Here is a 19,173-nt window from a genome sequence, read left to right as displayed (position 1 = left end):
TGATCGGGAGGCTGCGGCGAGCCCGCCCGCCCCGGCGCCGAGAGCCACGCGGCGCTGACCCTCGTCAATCCCAGACGAGTAAATTTCGTGTTTGCTTCGGGGCACATGTAAACCACACAGTGCCCGCCGCATGTGGGTGAAATCATTAACTCTTCCTCGCTGTTGGAAGGGTGCTCGGGACAGATTAGACATCGCTGCCGAGGCCCCGAGGCCCTCCCAGGGGGATGTCCGCCCACCTCCCCCCAGACAGGAGCCTGTCAGGACCTCCACCCCCCACCCCCGGGACGTCAGGGGGAGCGAAGCCGTGGAGGCCTGCCAGAACCGAACTCACCCCCCCTCTCTGTTTTCTCTTTTCCATTTTTCCTTTAGGGTTTGGCTTTGTCACTTTTGAGAATGAAGATGTTGTGGAGAAAGTCTGTGAGATTCATTTCCATGAAATCAATAATAAAATGGTAAGTGTGTAGGGCTGCGCTGACACGGGACGGGACGCCCCCTCCCTGTATGGATACACCCTTGCCCTGCAGGCTGCGCCAGCCCCACCTTCGTGCGAGTGGGCAGGGGTGGCCTGGGGACCGGCTCTCAGGGCTCTGCCCCGTGAACAGGGAGGGGCAGTTCCTAGGATAGGAGTTGATAAACTCTTTCTCCGACGGGCCAAGTAGGAATGTTTTCCGCTTTGCGGGCCACACAACTGACTGCAGCTACTCCGTTCTGCTGTTGTGTCTCGCAGAGGCGTCCCCACGCAGTGCCCACGTGAGTGAGTGGGGCCGTGCTGCAGTACAGCTTTGTTTGTGGACACTAAAATGTGGATTTCATATCATTTTCACGTGTCACAAAATATTATTAATTTTTTTAACCCTTTAAAAATGTGAAAAACATTCTTAACTCTTTGGACTTTACAGAAACAGGCAGAGGGGCAGAGTTGGCAAATGGGTTGTAATTTGCCAACCCCTGGTTTAGGATGTGCTTTTGCTGATTGGCTTTTGGGGGGGGGGGGTATGTCCTAGATGTGAAGTTGACCCCACCAAACTGTTTATCTCTTTGAGCCCTGCTGGGTAATTAACATCCCTCTTGCCCTCCCCACTCCCCTCCCCAGCTTGCGATCAGTTCATTTCTGCCGTTGTAACCAGCTGCCTTCTGCCCTCCCTTTTGGTTCTTCAAAGTTCTTTTCCACCACTGCATCCTCAGAGGAAGGGAGGTTGGGTTATGGGAGGTGTGGGAGCCAGGTAGGCCTCCCAGAGAAATGGCCACCAGAGGGTGCCAGACCGTGCACATCCTGCAAGTCTCAGACTCCTTCAAGTTGAGTAGAGAAGGTGAGAAACCCATTCTTTGTTGGTTCTAGAAAAATGGGAGCACAGCAGGTGCTTCTGGAGCCGTCAGCAGGTTCTTCGGAGCAAAAACATTTTGGTTGGCCAGCGAAGCCTCCAGCCCCAAGAGAAGAGGGAGGGCAAATTTGTGTTTCAGCTGTAGCCGTAACTTTGATATTTTCTTCCTTTTGTCAAAACATTCTTGGCTTCTGAAACATGCATTCAGATATGCACAGTATATTGGTCTGATATGTGTTCACCAACTTTAAATTCAATAATAGAGCTTTTAGTGTGGATAAGATCAAAGCAATCTGCTTAGCATGTGGTGCTACAGGCCTGATTCAATATTTGACTTGCTAATTTTTTCCCAGGGCACTAAAATAATATTGTTCATATTGTTCCTAGCCATCATATGCATCTGAAATGAAAATGCTCCTTCTTTGCATGCTGTATATTGGAGGCATCAGCTAAGGCATTAAAATGGTCCCGGGGAGATGAGTATGTAGGAATAACACAGCGCCCCTTTAGGCTTTCTCTGCCCCCCAGATGTTGGTGCCTTCCAGTTGGTACTTCTCTCTCTCGGTAGGTTACTAGTTGCCATTTTTAAAACTAGAGAGACAGAGGACTTAAATGAAACCTGGGTCGGGTGCCCGGATGCCTTGTTTATCCTCGCCAGAGCATGCCATTGACAGACTCCTGAAGGCTGCTGGCAGCCAGGAACAGAAGAGGCAGCAGAAAGTGCTGGCAGGCGCCAGCCCTGTCCTGCCAGGACTTAACGGTTCATCAGGAAAGGCCCGATGTAGACCGGCAAGAGACCGCTCGCTCCACATGCCACCTCGAATGCATACGTGTAGCACTTTACTACTGACAGGCTTAGAAACAACCATGAGACACAGGTGCGGAAGGGCTTCAGCCTACTCACCATTCCAGTGGGGAAACTGAGGCCCAGGGGATAGGCCCCAGGGCTACCCAGATTGTGAGGAGCATAAATCTTGAGCTTACTGGTGCCAGATGACCTATATAGATGTTGTTTGAGGGTGTGGGAGGGTAAATGCCCAGATGACCCAGGGGGCAATCAGAGGTAGAATTTCGGACACAGAAAGAAAATGCATGGGCTGACTTGACAACAGAGATTTGCAACCGTGTCCCCAGTTGTCTCACCTTTATCACCTCCTCCACCTAGGCTAGAGGTTGACCATATCAGGTTCAGGTAACTGGGTTTGTAGTGAAAGGGTTTCTGTTTTCTTTTGAATCTGGGGCTAGTACTTGTTCTTTAAGAGAATAGCAAGAATGGAAGTAGACAAGGAAGAAAAAGAAGTGGGAGTGGAGTGGTTAGGATCTCAGGCTTTGGAAATGTCGGTCCAGGTTCCCAGCTCAGCCCCAGCAGTTGTGAGCTCCAAGGGGAGGAATTTAGAGGCACTGGGAGAGGACTTTGAAGTAGGTCACTCGGCCTTGCTGAGCTCCGGTAAGACAGGGCTGGCCATGGTAGCCCCTCACAGCGTTGTTGGAGATCGGGTGAGACGCTGGGACAGAGGGTTCAGTGTGGTGCCGGCCGTGGGGCACAGATGGTCTTGATGAACGTGAGCTCTTGCCATCATCTGTGTCGTCAGGGTCATCGTTGTTGAAAGATCCTCCCCAGCCAGCTCCTCTCCTCTGGAGAAGGATGGAATTTAAAGGGTGTTGGTAGAGGAGCCTGAATCCTGAATTGCTTTGGATTCTGTAGTGCTGGTTTCTACTTCTGGGGCCCAAAGAAAAGGAAATGAATTTAAACTGTGCTATGAATAGAATTCAAATGAGAGATCCAGAAAGACTCTGAAAACTCAGAGACTGCCAAGCAGGAACACGCGCGGTTGTTAGAATGCACATAGGAGTGTTTTGTAAACTGAACTGTGCTGCGAAACTACAGGCCGATCTCCCTGAACCCCAGCAATCTCCTGGGATTTGGCAGGAACCGGCAGATAGCTGTGGTGCCCCTGCACATGCTGGAGCCACAACTCTGTCATATTTGCAGATAAGAAAGGTCTCACCGCCGATTAGTCACACAGATAGGACTTGAATCCAGGTCTCCTGATTTAACCCTGTGTGCCTGGCACTTGGTAGCACCTAGATAAATAATTGTGGACTGAATAAAGGGCTTGCTGAGGGACCATGTGACTATGAGGCACATCATAGTTCCCAAAGCCATTTCCCAGCTAATTTGGTTGGTGAGACTCTTGGGCACTTTAAAAATGAGGGTTCTTGTCTAACATGCAGGAGAGCCAGCTACAGGCATGAGTGCTTCCGCCTGCAGGGTCCGGGATAGCTGCCTCTTCTGGAACCAGGGATCACGGCCCCTCGCCCCCACTCCCTGTTACAGGCCCTGACTTAAGGAGGTGCTCTCCAGGGTGGTGGCAGGGGGAGTGACACCCTCTCACACAGAGATCCCCCCAAAGCTGACATCTTTGGGTACAAACTACATACTCTGCTCACCACGGAATGCATCTTATCTCATTTGATTTTCACTTATACTTTGATGTAGCTGCTAATCATTAGCCCCATTTTACAGACAGGCAAGGAAGGCGAGGCAGAGAGAGGTTAAGCAAGTTGCCCAAGGTCAAACAGCAAGTGGCAGCCCCAGAATGCAGGCCCAGAAAGCTATACTGCAGAGCTCAAGTTTGTACTCACTAGGCTGTACCTCTTCTTTGGTTCTAAAGGGACTTTGAAGGTCATCTAGTGGGGCTACCGGCCTTCCAGGGCCACTGACCGCCCCTTCCCAGTCAGCCATGTGGTGGTTCCGTGTTCTCCTAAGAGAAGGGCAGATTCCCAGCTAGGGAGAAGGGCCAGGTATGGGTTCAAGGGGTCCCATTTGACCACGGATCTCCAGGCTGCTGCTTCTGTCAGCGAGAGGCCGTAGGCAATGGGCCAGGAACCGCCTCCCACCCAGGCTCAGGGCCACACCCACTCGAGCTCCGGGCCACAGGGAAATGCAGATGTGCCCTTTATCGGTGGACACACACGGATGCACGCACAGAGCCACCCTCGACCCTCTGGAGAGGGCTCCGCTCTGGCCACTCTGCGAGCCCCAGCGTGGGCGCGGCTAATAACGCCTCCCGCGGCGAGCCCCTGATTGAAGCAGCCCCCAAGCCGCAGGGACACTTGCTTGATTAGTCGCCAGAGCCCGGCCTGCACGCGGCCTCCTGAGGCGCCAGGCAGCTGCAGGAAGGGAGGTGGGAATTGACAGCGCGCCAGCTTCCCTCCGGTTTCCTCGGGGCCGGCGCAGCCCTCACCTCAAATGGTGTCGGGGAGGTGGCACCGCGCTTGTTGGGTGAGAGCTGGGGGCACAGTTGAAGGGCGCCTGGGACAGGGGCACTTCGGGGAGGGCCTTTTCTCACACCTGATTCAGCAGAAGGGAATCGGTGCTCACGGACGCCGTGTACGAATGCGCCATCTCCCTTTGTCGTCCTGGCGCCCTGAGTCGGGGTCCTGAGCCCATACAGGGTGGGTCACTAGAGCTTAGAGCCCCGAAAGGACTTCCATGGTGGGAGAGGTGTAAGGGGTAGAGCCGGGATTCAAACCTGTGTCGTTCTGGCTCCAAAACCCTGTGTTGTTCTCACCACATCCTGCTGCCCATCTAGGCAAACCTAATATCTGAAAAGTCTGGATTTATGTGACTGCTGAATACAAGGAAGAGTTTTAATTTGCTTTAGACAAGGACTATATTGTAGGATTCTTTTAAATAGTCCTTTAAGGAACAAGAAACTTTGCTAAGCAACTCATGGGTACAGCTAGTTTGGTTGTCCATCGTCTTGGAACGAAAGGAGGCCTGGACCCTGGTCATCGACGGGTGGTGCATGTGCCAGCAGTCCTGGCAGCCTTGGGGAGGGGGTTAGGAACGCAGAGTCTCAGGTCCCGCGCCAGAACTTCCGGACAGACTCTGCGTGTTGACAGATCCCTAGGACCTGCGTGTCCCTTAAAGTCCGAGAAGCACCAGGCGAACGTCACTGCTAATAGATACAGCGGGAGTTGTGGGTCATAAATCCTCCCTCCAGCGTGAGCGGGAAGGAGCCCAGGGGTGGAGCCGGACCTGGCACTGGGTCCCCAGACCAGTCTGTGGTCCCAGCACCACGCCACCTCTCTTTATGGTCAGACGGAGGCCAGATCTCCTAGAGGAGGCTCTCAGGGCCGGGGACCCTCCCCTGTGAGTGCAGGTCTTGGAGCGTGGGAGGCGTGCGTCTCTGGGGTGAAGGGCTGGGTCCTCCCGAGTGAGGTGTGCATGTCCTTGTCCCCCAGTCAGGACCTGCTGCGTCATTTAGAGGCAACGAGAGCTTTGGAACCCAAGCCCGAGTCCCAGGTCCACCACTGGTGATTCTGTGACCGCAGGCGAGAGCCCCACCGGCCTGCACCTGCTTCCTGCTCTGTGAAACGGGAAGAATAGGACTGCTGCCCTTTGCAGCCGATGCAGAGTCCCGGGAGGACTCGGCCTGTCTTGTTGCAGGTGTGTAATCTGGTAGCCGTGGAAGAATGAGCCCTTGCTATCTTCAGGCTTGCTCCACTTGGCCTAAGCCGGGGACCAAAAGCTTTCTGTAAAGGGCCAGGTGGTTAAATATTTGAGACTTTGGGACCCAAACTGTCTCTGTCCTGACCACTCAGCTCTGCCACTGTAGCACAAACACAGCCACAGGTGATGCGCAAATGAGTGGGCATGGCTGTGTTCAAACAAAGCCTTATTTACAAAAACATGGGGCAGCTCCACTTGCCTGGGGGACTAATCTAGCAGGGTCCAGGTGCTGCTGGCCTCAGGGCCTAGTGAAAGGCTGTAGCTGAGTGGTCAGCCACTTTCACTACTGAGTTAGCATTTCATTAGTCAGAGATGGAGTAGGAAGGGGGTGCCCCAAACAGACACCAGGGTTTGGGATAGCGGCCTGCAGAAAGTATCAGTGCCTTCATTCTTAGGAGGAGCCATCAGTGGGGAGGGAAGAATGGTCAGAGCTGGTGCTGTCAATCCAAGAGGACTTTCTGGCAGAGGCTGCCTCAAGCCCTCACTGCTGAACACCCTGCAGTGAGCTGCCACTTCCTAGCTATGTGACCTTGGGCAAGTTGCCGAACATCCTTGCTTTGGTCCCTGGTTCCCCCTTCTGTAAATCAGGTTATGATGGCACCTACCTCAGAGAGTGCTGTGACTTAGAACTTGTAACGGTTCGGAAAAGAGCTAGGCCATAGCACGTTCTATCGAAGTGACGGATCTTTTTACTGTCATCTTCATCATCATCATCGTCGTCATTGTTCAATATTTTATTGAGCAAATAATGGAGTCTGCAGGGAAGGAGGCCCTCAATGTGCTATAAGCAGGTGGTAAAATGCAGGTACGCAGGGCCTGAGTAGGCCCAGGTCCCGAGTCTCCAGGACAGGGGGAGGGGAGCATAGGGGGGCTGGTCTCGGTGCCTCTGGTTGGGGTGGTGCTGGGAGAGAAGGGGCACATCCTCCAGACACAGCGGGAGGGCCCAGAGATGTGATATTCAAGGTCCCAAGAAAGCTAAGTCTCACCCGTCAGCTGAATCATCCTTTGGGGAGGTTCTGAAAAACCCATGTCTAGGAGCAAAGCCTGGCAGATCTCAGGCCTGCCACCCTCAGCCCAGGGCACACCCGGAGGGTTGACCCTCAGAACAGGGGCATCGGGGGGAGGGAGCAGCAGGAGGACAAGAGGGGAGGACAGTCCTGAGTCAGCCTCTCTGCAGTGCTGGAGTGCCCGCGGAGGGCGGGCGGTCCCAGGCTAGGCCAGCATGTGGCCCTGCCACCTGGGGGGCGCTGGACTCACACCCCACTCCGGCTGCTCCTCCTCAGCTCTGCAGACTGAGAACTCGGGCGGGAACCAGCCCAGAAGTGGTGCTAGGGTGTATGTGTGTGTGTGGGGGGGGGGGTGACGTGGGTGGAATTAACTAGGCTTCTGTATCTGAGATCCTATTTGTGGCATCACTCTCGCTCGTAAGCTAATTTTAGCCATCCATTCTGCTTCTGTTGCCATTTATAAAATGAGAATGTCAAATGCAATATTAAACAAGCAGAATGAAGGCAAAAAAGGAAATGCCAGAGAGGCATTTAATAAATGAATCTGGTGTTTACGTGGGAGAGGGGGTGATCCTGCCCCCCACGCACCGCGCACACAGGCGGCCGTGTGTGGTCTGTGTTAATGAGAGCAGAGTGGTGCGCACTGGGGGAGCCCGGGGAGGGGGCGGGTGGGTTGGTGGCACATGTTTGCTGCTATTTAGGCAGAAGTAATTTGGCCTGCAGGGAGTGGCCTCCCAGTAGCCCATGCGGGCCGTCTGCCCTTCATCTGGCCTCTGGTGCAGGGGCAGGGAGGGTGGTGTCCTCCTTAGTGCGGTGCCCAGCGCCTCTGGGCTTTTCCACGCGTGCTGTGGCTGGCGTCACACACACACACACATACACACACACACACACACACGGTGCAGGAGTGAGGGGGCATGGAGACCCCTGCAAGTCTGCTCTCTTGTCTGCTCCTCCCCTTGGGGACTGGGACTTCCGTCCTTGGATCTTCCTCTGACCTCTTCTCTCGGCCAGGGAGGCTCAAGCCAAGGCGCAAGCTGCACCTTTTATTTCATTTTCTCTCTCTTTTAAATAAATGAAGTCAGGCCCCGTGCAGGGCCCCTGGCCAAGCCCACCCTGAGCTGGGGTAAGCATCGCCCAGCCTTGTGGCAGAATTTGGGCACCTGCTGGAGGCAGAGGTTTCTTTTCACTTTGAAATGCCCTTGCAGGTTCCCAGAAATGAAAAAGAGGACAGCTGCTGCTGCCACCATCAGCTTTTTCCCCAAATAGCACAGCCTGGGAAGCTGGATTTGCACACCTTGCTGAGCGAAGGAGGGAGATGGGAGGAACCTGGCCGGCAGGTGGGGTCAGGGAGAAAGGCAGTGGGTGTGCCGGGAGTCTGCGCCCCGGGAGGCGGCTGCTTTCTCTCTGCCTCTCTGTTCCCAGTCCTTAGGAGTTGAGTGCACACAGGTGTGAGCTGGCTTTAGCACCTTCAAAGGCACTCACCCGGGCTCCACACGGAGAGGGTAAGGTGTGACTCAGCCAGCTTCATCCAGTGCAAGCCCTTTATAGGATTAGCTCAGACAGCCCTCTGGGGTAGGCGCTCCTGTCACTCTGTGCAAGAGATGAGAAAATTGAGGTGTGAAGGAGGTAGTCAGCGGGTCTCAGCTCAGAGAACCAGCAAGGGTGGAGCAGAGATTTAAAGCCAGGAGGCTGAGCCACTAGGTTAGACAGCTGCAAAACAGACAAGACCCCTGCCCTCTGCTCTGGGTGGGCTGGGAGGCTGCAGTTATTGGGGCCTGTGTCTCAGTGGTGTTGGGGACCAGCCCCTCTCCACCCGTTGCCAAGATACCAGGCACCTCCGAGGGCAGAAACTCATCTCACCATATTCATCTGTGTCCACACCTGCCTTTGCCTGGTAAATACTAGGTGCTTAATCTTACGGGTTTGTGACCTACTTCACTTTACCATCAGTGATTTTGATGAAACGCTCAGCAGAGGAAACAGTGGCTGAAGTTGATTCTGGAGGCTGGAATCAGGAATGGCATAGTGGTAGAACTAGTTCCTGAACCAAGCTGCCTTGGGGACTGGGCGGAGGTGGGCGGGTATCAGGGAAGGGCTGTGAGCATGGAGAGCCGGGGTCTTGAAGTTGGGGGACCTATGATTGGATCCTGGCTGTGGTCTTTGACCTTGGACAAGACATTCCTCGGAGCCTCAGTTTCCCTTTCTGCTGTAACTGGGGGACTCATAAGGCCATCTCACAGAGAAAATGAGGCCTTGATTCAGCAAAGGAGTTGAGAACAGTGGACATTTTTAAGGATGCCTGGGTGCCAGGCACTGTGTTTTATGCCCATTGTGTGTATATGTTATATGATATATGAAAATACTCATTAGATGCATATACACATGCGCACACATGAGGACTGTGCCTAGCGCTCGATAAACAGCGTGTTCCTTCTTCCCCAGAGCATTCCTGCTCAGTGATGATTATAAATCCTACAGGACTCACAGCACCTTTTGCAAATGGGTCACAACAGGCCTGTGTCCTTGAAGGTGGGCGTCCCCCTGGCTGCCTTCACCCTACCTAAGTTGGCATCGCCATGCGCAGTACCCCCTTCCTATGTGGCTCTATGGGTGGGTCCCGTATCCACGAGGACCTCTTTGCAATAGAACAGGACAAGTGATTGTGTACAAGTGAGTCCTCTGGCCCCTGGCCACACCCAAGGACAGTGCCTGATGACGGTGTCTAGGGAAGGGAGGGGAACAGATCGCAGAACTCTCTTATGCTCACTTTCCAGTATCAGCAGTGACCAGCCGGGAAGCTTGTCTGAGTTAGCAGCGGGCAGAAGGGCTTGCGCCAGGGAGGGGAAGGGGCCTGCAGGAGGCTCAGGCACCCTCATCCCTGCCAGACTCAAGGGCCAGGTCTTCCCAGCGCAGCTGCCAGGATGTCTGGGGTGCGGTTGCTGCGCCACCCCCAGCCCACGATGGTGTCTCAAGGCCTTGCCCTCGCACAGCCGTTCGCTCACGCTGGTCGTGCATCCATTCTGCCTTCTGCCCTGGGTGAGAAGAGCAACTCAATGGGATCAAAACTCTGCAGCCGACGTTACGACTGAGAAGAAGCAACCCGGCTCTCTGAAGTGACACTCAGCACGCCTGTCTCAAGTGGGCGCTCACCGAGAACAAGCCTTGTGTTTGGTGCCTTGTTTGCTCTGCAAGTTCCTGGAGGGCCAGTCTCCTCTGCATCTTGGTTATGAACAGGCCAGCGCCCTACTAAAAGGGTCCTGCCTTCAGTGGAGTCCCCGGAAAGGCTCGTGTGGGCAAAGAGAGCAGTGACGAGGAGGAAAAAAGGCCGTGGCCTCTGTATGGCAAAGGCTGTGCAGGACGTGCGTGTGGCATGTGGTCTCCGGAGCCATGCTACCCGCACCTGCCTCGGTGGCAAGATGTGTGTAGCTGTCTGGCAAGTCCCCGAGTCATTCCACTTGGGTGCCATCTCCCCTTCCCTGCACTGTCTCCCTGGATGGCACTCAGGGCGGTGGCCAGAGGAGATGGTCAGTTTGGGCTTCAGAGAAGCAGTGTTAGCCTCGAATTCACCAGAACCTGGCTGGGGAGGAGCTGCAGCTTGAGTCAGAAAGGAGGTCAAGCTGATCAGGGCCAGACCAGTGTCAGGAAGCTTCGTGGAGGGACAAGTGCCCACCCTGGGAGCTGCAAGACTTCCTCCCCCTGAGCCCTTGCCTGCCACAAGTGGCCCAGCCAGTCAGACGGTCAAGGTTGAGCTCTGAGCACTGGAGGGTTTTATCCTTTGAAAATAGGCCTCTCTCTCCCTGGAGGAGTAAATAGTTTCCACCACGACCTGTTTGGAGAGCAAAGCTGCAAACAGTGGCCTCTTCAGGCCAAACAGAGTTTCCTTGTCCAGGTGGTACCTCAAGGCCACAGGTACAGGGCTTGGGTTTCCCTCTGGCCCCCGAGGCTGCATGCTGACTGGGGCCGTTTGTTTGGAGACCAGGGGAAAACAAAAGCCTTCTCATGTCCCAAAGCTTGGTGTACTCAACACTGCCAGCCTCTGTCCCCAAAGTTGCCGGAGCAGTGAACTTAACCTTTACAAGGGCTTCAGATCTATTGGGCAAGAGCGGCCACTCAGAGTAGCTGCAGGGAAGCCGTCCCCACAGAAACTCCAGCAGCCCGAAAGTCAATGCTAAGCTTCCCCCCACCTCAGGGACAGGGGGTGCTGCAGGGCCTGCTCTCCTGGTTTGGGCTGGTGGCCAACTGCTCTGTAGGCAGACTGGATTAAAACCCCAGCTCCACCACGTGTGTACAGTCTGTACCACAGGCTCAGTGTCTGAGGTCTGAACCTCAGTTTTCTGTTCTGTACAGTGGATATATAGCTATACATGACATTGTTGGGTCCATTGACAAAACGTGAATATGGAAGGCAGATTAAAGTATTGCATCAGTGTTAAATGTCCTGAGATTGATTAACTGCAGTGATTACATTAAAAATGCTCTTGGCCAGGTGTGGTGGCTCACACCTGTAGTCCCAGCACTCCAGGAGGCTGAGGCAAGAGGATTACTTGAGACCAGGAGTTGAAGATCAGGCTAAGCAAGAGCGAGACCCGATCTCTACAAAAAATAGAAAAATTAGCTGGATGTGGTGGTGCGCACCTGTAGTCCCCGCTCTTCGGGAGGCTAAGGCAGGAGGATCTCTTGAGCCCAGGAGTTTGAGGTTGCAGTGAGCTATGATGACACTCTATGTGCACTCTAAACAGACTGAGACTCTGTTTAAAAAAAAAAGAGAGAGAAAGAAAATGCCTTCATATTTAGGAAATGCATACCATAATGTAAGCACCTTACTTTCAAATGGAAAAAATACATACATACAGATATATTAATAGATAGAATGTATGCAAATGACAAGGCATAAGTGACAAAATGTTAGCAGTAGGTGACTGTTGGTAAAAGGTACACAGGTATTCCTTATGCTATCCTTGCAACTTTTTGGCAAATTTGAAGTTATGTCTAAATAGAGAGTGAGAAACAACAACCCTCCTTGCTGAGCTGCTTAGGGTGCTGTTGGGAGGAGCCCCCACCCGCCGGCAACAGGCACAGCAGCGCCGGTGAGCGTGGGCAGGCGCCCGGCAGGCCTGTGGCTTGTCCTCTGTTGGGCCGTGCTGCTGCCCCGTCGTCCTGGGGCTCAAGAGGTTTCCAGCAGGTCGTTATTCCAGACCCAAAGCCACGGGGACTACAAGGACTCCACACTCTCTCCTGCTTGTCCCACGAAGTAGCACATGGGGATAATGACATTTTAGAACAAATCCCACCCACCTTGGGGGGGGGTGACACTCCCCGGCATTGAATCCCCGTGTGGGGTCGTGCTGTGGCTCTTCTGGCTATGCACCTGGAAAACAGAGACTAGTCTTTCTGCCGTGAGCAGTTGGTCACCAGCGGCCTCTGAAGCATCGTTACGAGCACACACAGGAGTGGAACGTGTCCTGCTGCGTGTCCTGCCCACCCCCACCCCTCACAGGCTGCGCTCTTCAGTTGCCGTTTGAAACAGTAGCAGCCATTGTGCGAGCTGTTGTTGGTGCAGGAGACTCAGGGACTTGAACTTGGAGTCCCTGCCTCCTCCAGGCTGCGCCCACCCCAGGGCTGCCCCAGGAGAGCGCTTGGGGAAGGGGCTTTCCTCTGGGTGGGGGTGGTGGGGAGCCTTTACCGTGCATGGGGGTCTTAGGGGCTGGGGCTGAAATAGCCAGAGCAAGAGGCCCAGTCCCCGTAAGAGCCACTTCCGTTTTGTTTCTGATGACCGAGGAGTCAGGCGGGGCTCTGCGGGGCGGCAGTGGGAAGGGACCTCTGTGCCCTGCCCCAAGGCCTCAGCCAGCCAGGCGCCAGGGTGCAAGGAATGCCTCCCCTGCCCTGTCCACCCACTGCCCTTCATGGACCTCATGTGGTCACTAGTCTCCAAAGACTGTCCCTGTGATCTCGGCCGCCCCATCCTGTGCTAACGCTCGGCTGGCCCGGTGTCTCCAGAGTGTGGTAGAAGGCTAGGCTAGACAAAAGCCTTGCAGCTTCTGCCTGAGTCTCCTGGAGTGCTCGTGCTTGGGACAGTCCCTTTGGAACCCAGCCGCTATGCTGCAGAAGTCAGAGCCTGTTCAGCACGGGTTGCCTGCGTGCGCGTGAAGGAGCCTGCTTGGACGCCCAGCCCTGTCAGGGCTTTCTCTGGCTCCAGCCCCAGCCACCATCTGACCACAACGACATGAGAGACCACAAGCAAGGGCCCAGCCGAGCCCAGGCAACTCACAGAAGCTTGAGGAAGAATGATAAATTGCTGCTCAAAGCCACTGACTTCGGGGGTGGTTTGTTGCACGGCAGTGGGTATCTAGAACTTAGTGTGTGTGGCCAGATGACCCAAGTACGAGACTAGAGCCGGAGCAGTAGACTGGTTCCTACCCTGTTTGGGTTCTGACTGTAACCCTGGCCGTTTGTGCCGAGCTCTCAGCCTGCACAGAGCCCAGCTGGGGGAGGATAGCAGGGGTAGGTGACCCAATATGGTCTAACTCAGGCTGCAGGAGCTGACAAGCCCAGCAGTGAGGGAGGGGCAAGTTGATGCATGAGTACTTGCATTAATCTCGGAGGGACAAGCCAGTGGGAGCCTGCGCTTTGTCACTAGAATGCGAGCCCGCAGAGCTAGGGCTTTCTCTCCGTATCTATGCACCCTCCAAAGCTTGGCACTTGCCAGGCACACGTAGTTCCTCTGCATTGGGTTACTGATTCAAGAGACTGGGTCTCCAGGACCCAGGGATGGGGGTGGCGGGCAGGCCTCCTGGTCCTGAGGCTCTGTTGAGGGCCCTGCAGTGTAGGCCAGGCCAGGCTCCCTGCTGCGACTGCTGCCTTTCCCTGTCGCTCAAATGCCCAGGACAGGCCGGGGTTCCCCAGAGAGAGTGCGTATGCCATGGCCCCCGGCCTCCGGGAGCACTCACCGTTGACACGGCGGGTGGTTGGCAGAACTCACACAGTCGGCGCTGCCCAGAACGCCACCAGCAAAGACAGAGCAGGATTCCAAGGAGCTACCAGCCCGTTCAGTGAGAGGAGGAGTAGGTGGGTTTGTTGAAAATACTCCCATTACAGTCAGTTAACCTTTATGTTCCCTAAATGAAAATTGTATAAACCTGAAATTTTCGTTGATCAGGTTGCCTAGGAACAGGCGGCAGGTTTTCATAAGACAATGCAATAGATTGTCACCGATAGGGCTATTAGGAAGTGAGCTGGTTAGCGGTATTATTCCCCATCCTGGTGTTGGCGTTAGGTAATTATCTGTCTGCCTGTGCGGGGCACGCCCATTTCACGGCTCGGGGCAGGTTCATGCAAATGAGCTTTCTCGCTTGCTTCTCTGGAGTCCCCGGAGGCGGTTGTCACCCCTGGGCTTATGAGAGAAACATAAAAGGCTCAATTTGGATGAATTTATTTCTTTTTAATCACCTTTCCCTCCTACTTGCAATGATAATATCCTAATAGTTCTAATATCAGTGATAATCTATTGCTTTGTCTTATGAAAACCTGCTGCCTGTTCCTAGCAAAAAAACTTGGGAAACAAACAATAGCAAATGCACAATAGAAATTAAAAAGCAAAGTTGATCTAAGACAACTCCGATATATCTTTTTAGTATTTTTTCCCTATATAACATATACATTTATGTTTATGTTTATTTTCCCAAAAGTTGTCACTGTAATTTGCTTTTTTCCCCCCTTACAGTTGACCAAGCGCCCTGGTTTGCCTGGGACTGAGGGTTTTTCCAATCCCAGTGCATATTATTATCACCATGCTTTTCTTTTCTATAGTTGCCTAGCATTCAACCAGTGTGGATAAACCAAACTCAGCTTAACCAATCCTCCTTTATTGAATATTTAGGGTATATCTTTTTTAAAAAAAAAAAAAAGCTATAATTAATGCTTGTAGTGAATAGCTTATCCATATGCCCTGTAGGATAAATTCCTAGAGGTAAGGTTATTAGGTGGTTGTGTACATTTATGGCTTTTGATACATTGTCAGACTGCCCTCCAGAAAAAATACGTGCCAGTTTCCACACGTCTTTTCCATACTCTCAGGAACCCTTACATCAAACAATCTTTTCATCACTGCCAATACAGTATGCAAAAAAATATATCTCACTTTTGGGATATGTGCTGCTTTCGTAGCTGTTTGTGAATTGTCCATGTCTTCTCATTTCTTTTGGGGGGATGTTCATTTTCCTTTTATTCTATGAAAACTCTTTGTAGGAAGCATTATGAGTCATGAATGTTGGACCATTTTGTCCATTTGCTAAGGCAGTTGTGGTTATTATTCTCGAAAGAGGAAAAAGAATACCTGTCGTCTGGTGCCTTGCAAGAAAGAGGAGTTACATTTTAAGTAATTAAAGCATCCCCCTAACCTTAAGCACTAAAATGTTTTTGGATTGAAGTATATGGGATGAGTGTATCCCTACAATGAGTAACCCATGTAGGTCCCTTTTTAAATAATGCATACTGCACACAATTTAACTTTTTCTTGATGTCTCAGGCACTGTGAACAACAGTAATTTTCCGTGTTACAGTGATACCCTCAGCAGCTGCTGTGCCACGTGAAGGTTTTGCTCTTACACCATCTGGCCCAGACTGCTTTTTAAATAAGATACCTGATTCTTGTCTTTTTTCCGTCCCTGTCAGACTGCCGTGCTGTTACTTTTGGCTGCTATAAGCATCCTTGCCTTACTGTACAGTATCACAATTTCATCAGCAGTGGGATTGATGACCAGCTAACAGAATGCTTGTTAAATTTCTCTGTAAACTGAAAGCAAGTAAGTACTGAGCACGAGCTGAAGGCGCTCCATTAAAACAGTGGAGAGCAGCTTCTGCAGGCTACATTTTCTACTTATTTCCCGAGATTTGCATTTCATGTAGTTAAGGTTGTTAAATAAGCGACCTCTGGGTGTGCAAGTGGAATAGGATTAAGAAATTTTAGAGTCAGAAGGGGAGCGGAAAAGGAAAGATTAGCAACCACTTGAAGATGTAGCTGCAAAAATGAGAAACCAGTAATCCAGATGAGCAGAATCAGTGTTTAATCTTGTTACTTTTCTCGGGAGTTTGGTGGCACAGGTTTTGTGGAAGTGGTGGCATCGCTGACCTAGAAATTTTAAAAGATCCGGGGTGTAGGCCTGCACCTGCTGGGGATGGTTTTCACCATGTTAACATAAGCCTTCTGATGCTCAGTTTTCTCATCTGTGAAATGGAGCTAAGTGGCCTATTTAATAAGAGTTAGAATCAGACGAGCTGATGTGAAGAGCACCAGCCTAAAGGAACGTCAGAGGAATTTGTAAGCATTTGAAGGGCCAGTCATGAGGGATTATTATTATTGCTGCTGTTGTTGTTATTCACAGACACATCCGTCAACCGTCGTCTGTCTCCTTAACTATCTCGCCTTTTGCACACGCTTCAGCCTCAACTTCAGCCCGTGTGTGTGTGTGTGTGTCTGTGTGTGTGTGTGTAACTCTAGCTCATGTCCTTGCCGCCCCTCCAGAACCCAGTTTCATCCTTGTAGGTTTTTCCAAAGCAGGATTTGCACAAGTGGCGTGTTTTCTTAAATATTTATTTTGCAGGCCATTTACTCGGCACGGCTATTTTTACAGGGAGTAAGGAGCGAGGCTAAAAATAACTTAGCTCGTAACCAGATCGGTTCTGCATTTGACATTTACGTGGAATTCATTTGCATCTCATTTGTTCGCCTTTCTGTTTAACAGGTAGAATGTAAGAAAGCTCAGCCGAAAGAAGTCATGTTCCCACCTGGGACGAGAGGCCGGGCCCGGGGGCTGCCTTACACCATGGATGCGTTCATGCTGGGCATGGGGATGCTGGGTGAGTCTGGACTGGGACAGCGGGGTCACCATGGACTTGGGAGCAGGGTCATCTACCACGGGAGCAGAGTGCTTTTGCTTGTTCAGGCCTCAGTTTCCGCATCTGTAGATGGGGATGGTAATTCCCTTCTGAGATCATTGCGGTGATTAAGTGAATATCTTGCCCTGTGCCTAGCTCCTAGGATACTTGATACTAGTTTCTCTCTTTTCTGTCTCCTTCCTCAAAAGGAAGAAAAATCTCTCCCTCTTGCCCCAGCTGAGCAGGAGTTCTGAAGACCTGAGAACTCCTGGCTGGCTTAACTTGTGTGGGCTAAGGCGACGTTTTCTAAAACTTGAGAGAGAGGAAGGGGAAGTGGTAAGGGTGGGTGATAATCCTGTCTATTTAAATGATTAACATTTTTCTCTTGGGATATCAAAATTTGCATTTAAATGGATGTTTTAAATAGCCTGTTTTACTCTTTATTTGCCAAAAAAAAAAAAATGATGAAAGACAAAGTGTGTTTGTTCTGACTAAAAATGATTTCTCCTGGCTTTTAGAGAAATTGAGTTGCATATTATGCCCCTTTCCTTAAAGGTATCTCTGTCCTTCCTGCGTAGATAATTGAAAATCTTACCGCTTAAATGGCATGAAAGATGGAGAAAGCAGTGGAGATGCGTAATAGTGTGGGTCGCAACAATAATTAGAAATTTAAAGGCGAGAGAACGGTATTTGAGTGCAAGTTATTGTGTGTCAGGAAAATACTAATTAAATGGGATAAATGGTAGTTAATGGTAAAATTCCATTCAGGCACATGAGCTGTCTAGTTTTAATGGGTTTTCATTTGGTTTGGCTGAGAGCCCCTCTTCTATATTGTTTGATAAGCCCTTTCTGCATTTTCAGATTTGCTGCTGTTGAAATCATTCCTGGCATAGTTTTAAATTTTTATAAAACTTTTTTTGATCTTACGAAGAATTGTATCTTCTTGTCGGAAGAAATAACAAGAGCAGCCAAAGCTATTTTGAGGACCTTTATAAAATGGAGAGAGATACCATGAGAATATTAAAAATGGCCAAGATATTAATTTTTCTCAAATTAAATTTTTAGGTTTAACAGAATTTCAAAGAAAAATCATATCATAGTTCTTTAAAAGTTGGCCAGATGATTCTAAAACTTACCTGGTAGAAGACTTAGGTGAGAATAAATAAGAAAATGTTTTTAAAAAGAAAAATGAGAAAATACTAGTTTGACCAGTATCAGAATGTAACACAAAGCTACAGTAATTAAAACAGTATGGTATACAGGAATGCACTTATTAATAGAAAAAGTCAAACAGCCTAAACTAAATATATATATTTATAAGAGTATAATTATTATTAAAAATTTATTTTTAAAAAATCAGTAAGAATTATTTCCTGGTTGACTATAAGATAATTGCTTAACTCTTACTTTAAAAAATACTTTTCATTTGGTCTTTACCCTATATTGTTTTTCCAGGGAGACTCCAAATTTATACTTTAAAATATTGAAATCAAGCCTTAAAGAAAAAAGCTGAGCCAGGCACAGTGGTGCGTACCTGTAGTCCCAGCTACTCAGCGCTAAGTTTAGCATCAATATGGTGACCTCCCAGGCCTGGGGTACCACCAGGTTGCCTAAGGAAGGGTGAACCTGCCCAGGTTGGAAACAGAGCAGGTCAAAACTCCTGTGCTGATCAGTAGTGGGATGGCACCTGTGAATAACCCCTGCACTCCAGCCTGGGCAACATAGCAAGACCCCATCTCTGAAAAAAAAAAAATAAGAAAAGAAGAAAAAAAGTTGAACCCATTACCACTTGCTGGCTTTTAGAGTCTTGAATTTAAAATGAGTGTAGAATTCTAGAGCATAAAATGGGAGACTTTTTAGGATCCAGATCTTCAGGAAGTACTCACCTTTCTGAGTCTAACTTGATACATGCATGCTAGGAAGAATGAACTGGTTTTCATCAGGAAGAAGCAGAGGTGTGCAGTGGATCCAGCTCAGCTCATGCCAGTTAACAAAGAGCAAAGGTGCACTGTGCTCAGTGTTCCTGACTCTGAAAAGGGCTCAGGCGACATCTCCATAGACACCAAGGCTTGCATCCCTGAACAGAAAGGCACCCGTGATTTTATAATGGGAGCCCAGGCAGGGAGGAGGGCAGGAGGCATTCATCAGCAAATAGTCTTTGAGCACCTACTGCATACCCAGCCCTGGGCTAGCCCTGGGATGCAGTTTAAAAGCAGGCATGATTCCTGCCCTCATGGAGCTTGTGGTCTAGCGGGAGAGACCCACATATATCAGCTAACCGCACAGATAACTTCATTCATCGTAATAGAGTCTCCGGGTGCTTCAGGAGCACTCAGTGGGGACTGGAAGCCAGTGTGAGGAATCAGGGAAGTGGCCTCTCAGTCGGGTGAGAAGGATGAGTGAGCCAACGGCTTTCCAACTGGAAGGAACAGCCTTGAAATGCCAGCACCCT

General features: G+C 50.9%; 1 protein-coding gene across 5 annotated transcripts in view; it reads left to right on the top strand.

Moving 5' to 3' along the window:
- MSI2 (musashi RNA binding protein 2) overlaps positions 1-19,173 on the top strand; it is a 383,279-nt gene that overhangs the window by 304,697 nt on the left and 59,409 nt on the right. For all 5 annotated transcript variants that reach the window (XM_012760736.3, XM_075994442.1, XM_012758081.3 and 2 more), the window contains 2 exons: positions 370-452; positions 16,589-16,703. In XM_012760736.3, coding sequence (XP_012616190.1) covers positions 370-452; positions 16,589-16,703 — 198 coding nt within the window. The remainder of the gene's footprint in view (positions 1-369; positions 453-16,588; positions 16,704-19,173) is intronic.

This window comes from Microcebus murinus, chromosome 18 (genome assembly GCF_040939455.1).
Source record: "Microcebus murinus isolate Inina chromosome 18, M.murinus_Inina_mat1.0, whole genome shotgun sequence".
Lineage (NCBI taxonomy): Eukaryota > Metazoa > Chordata > Mammalia > Primates > Cheirogaleidae > Microcebus > Microcebus murinus.
This window is presented reverse-complemented; position numbering and strand designations above follow the sequence as displayed.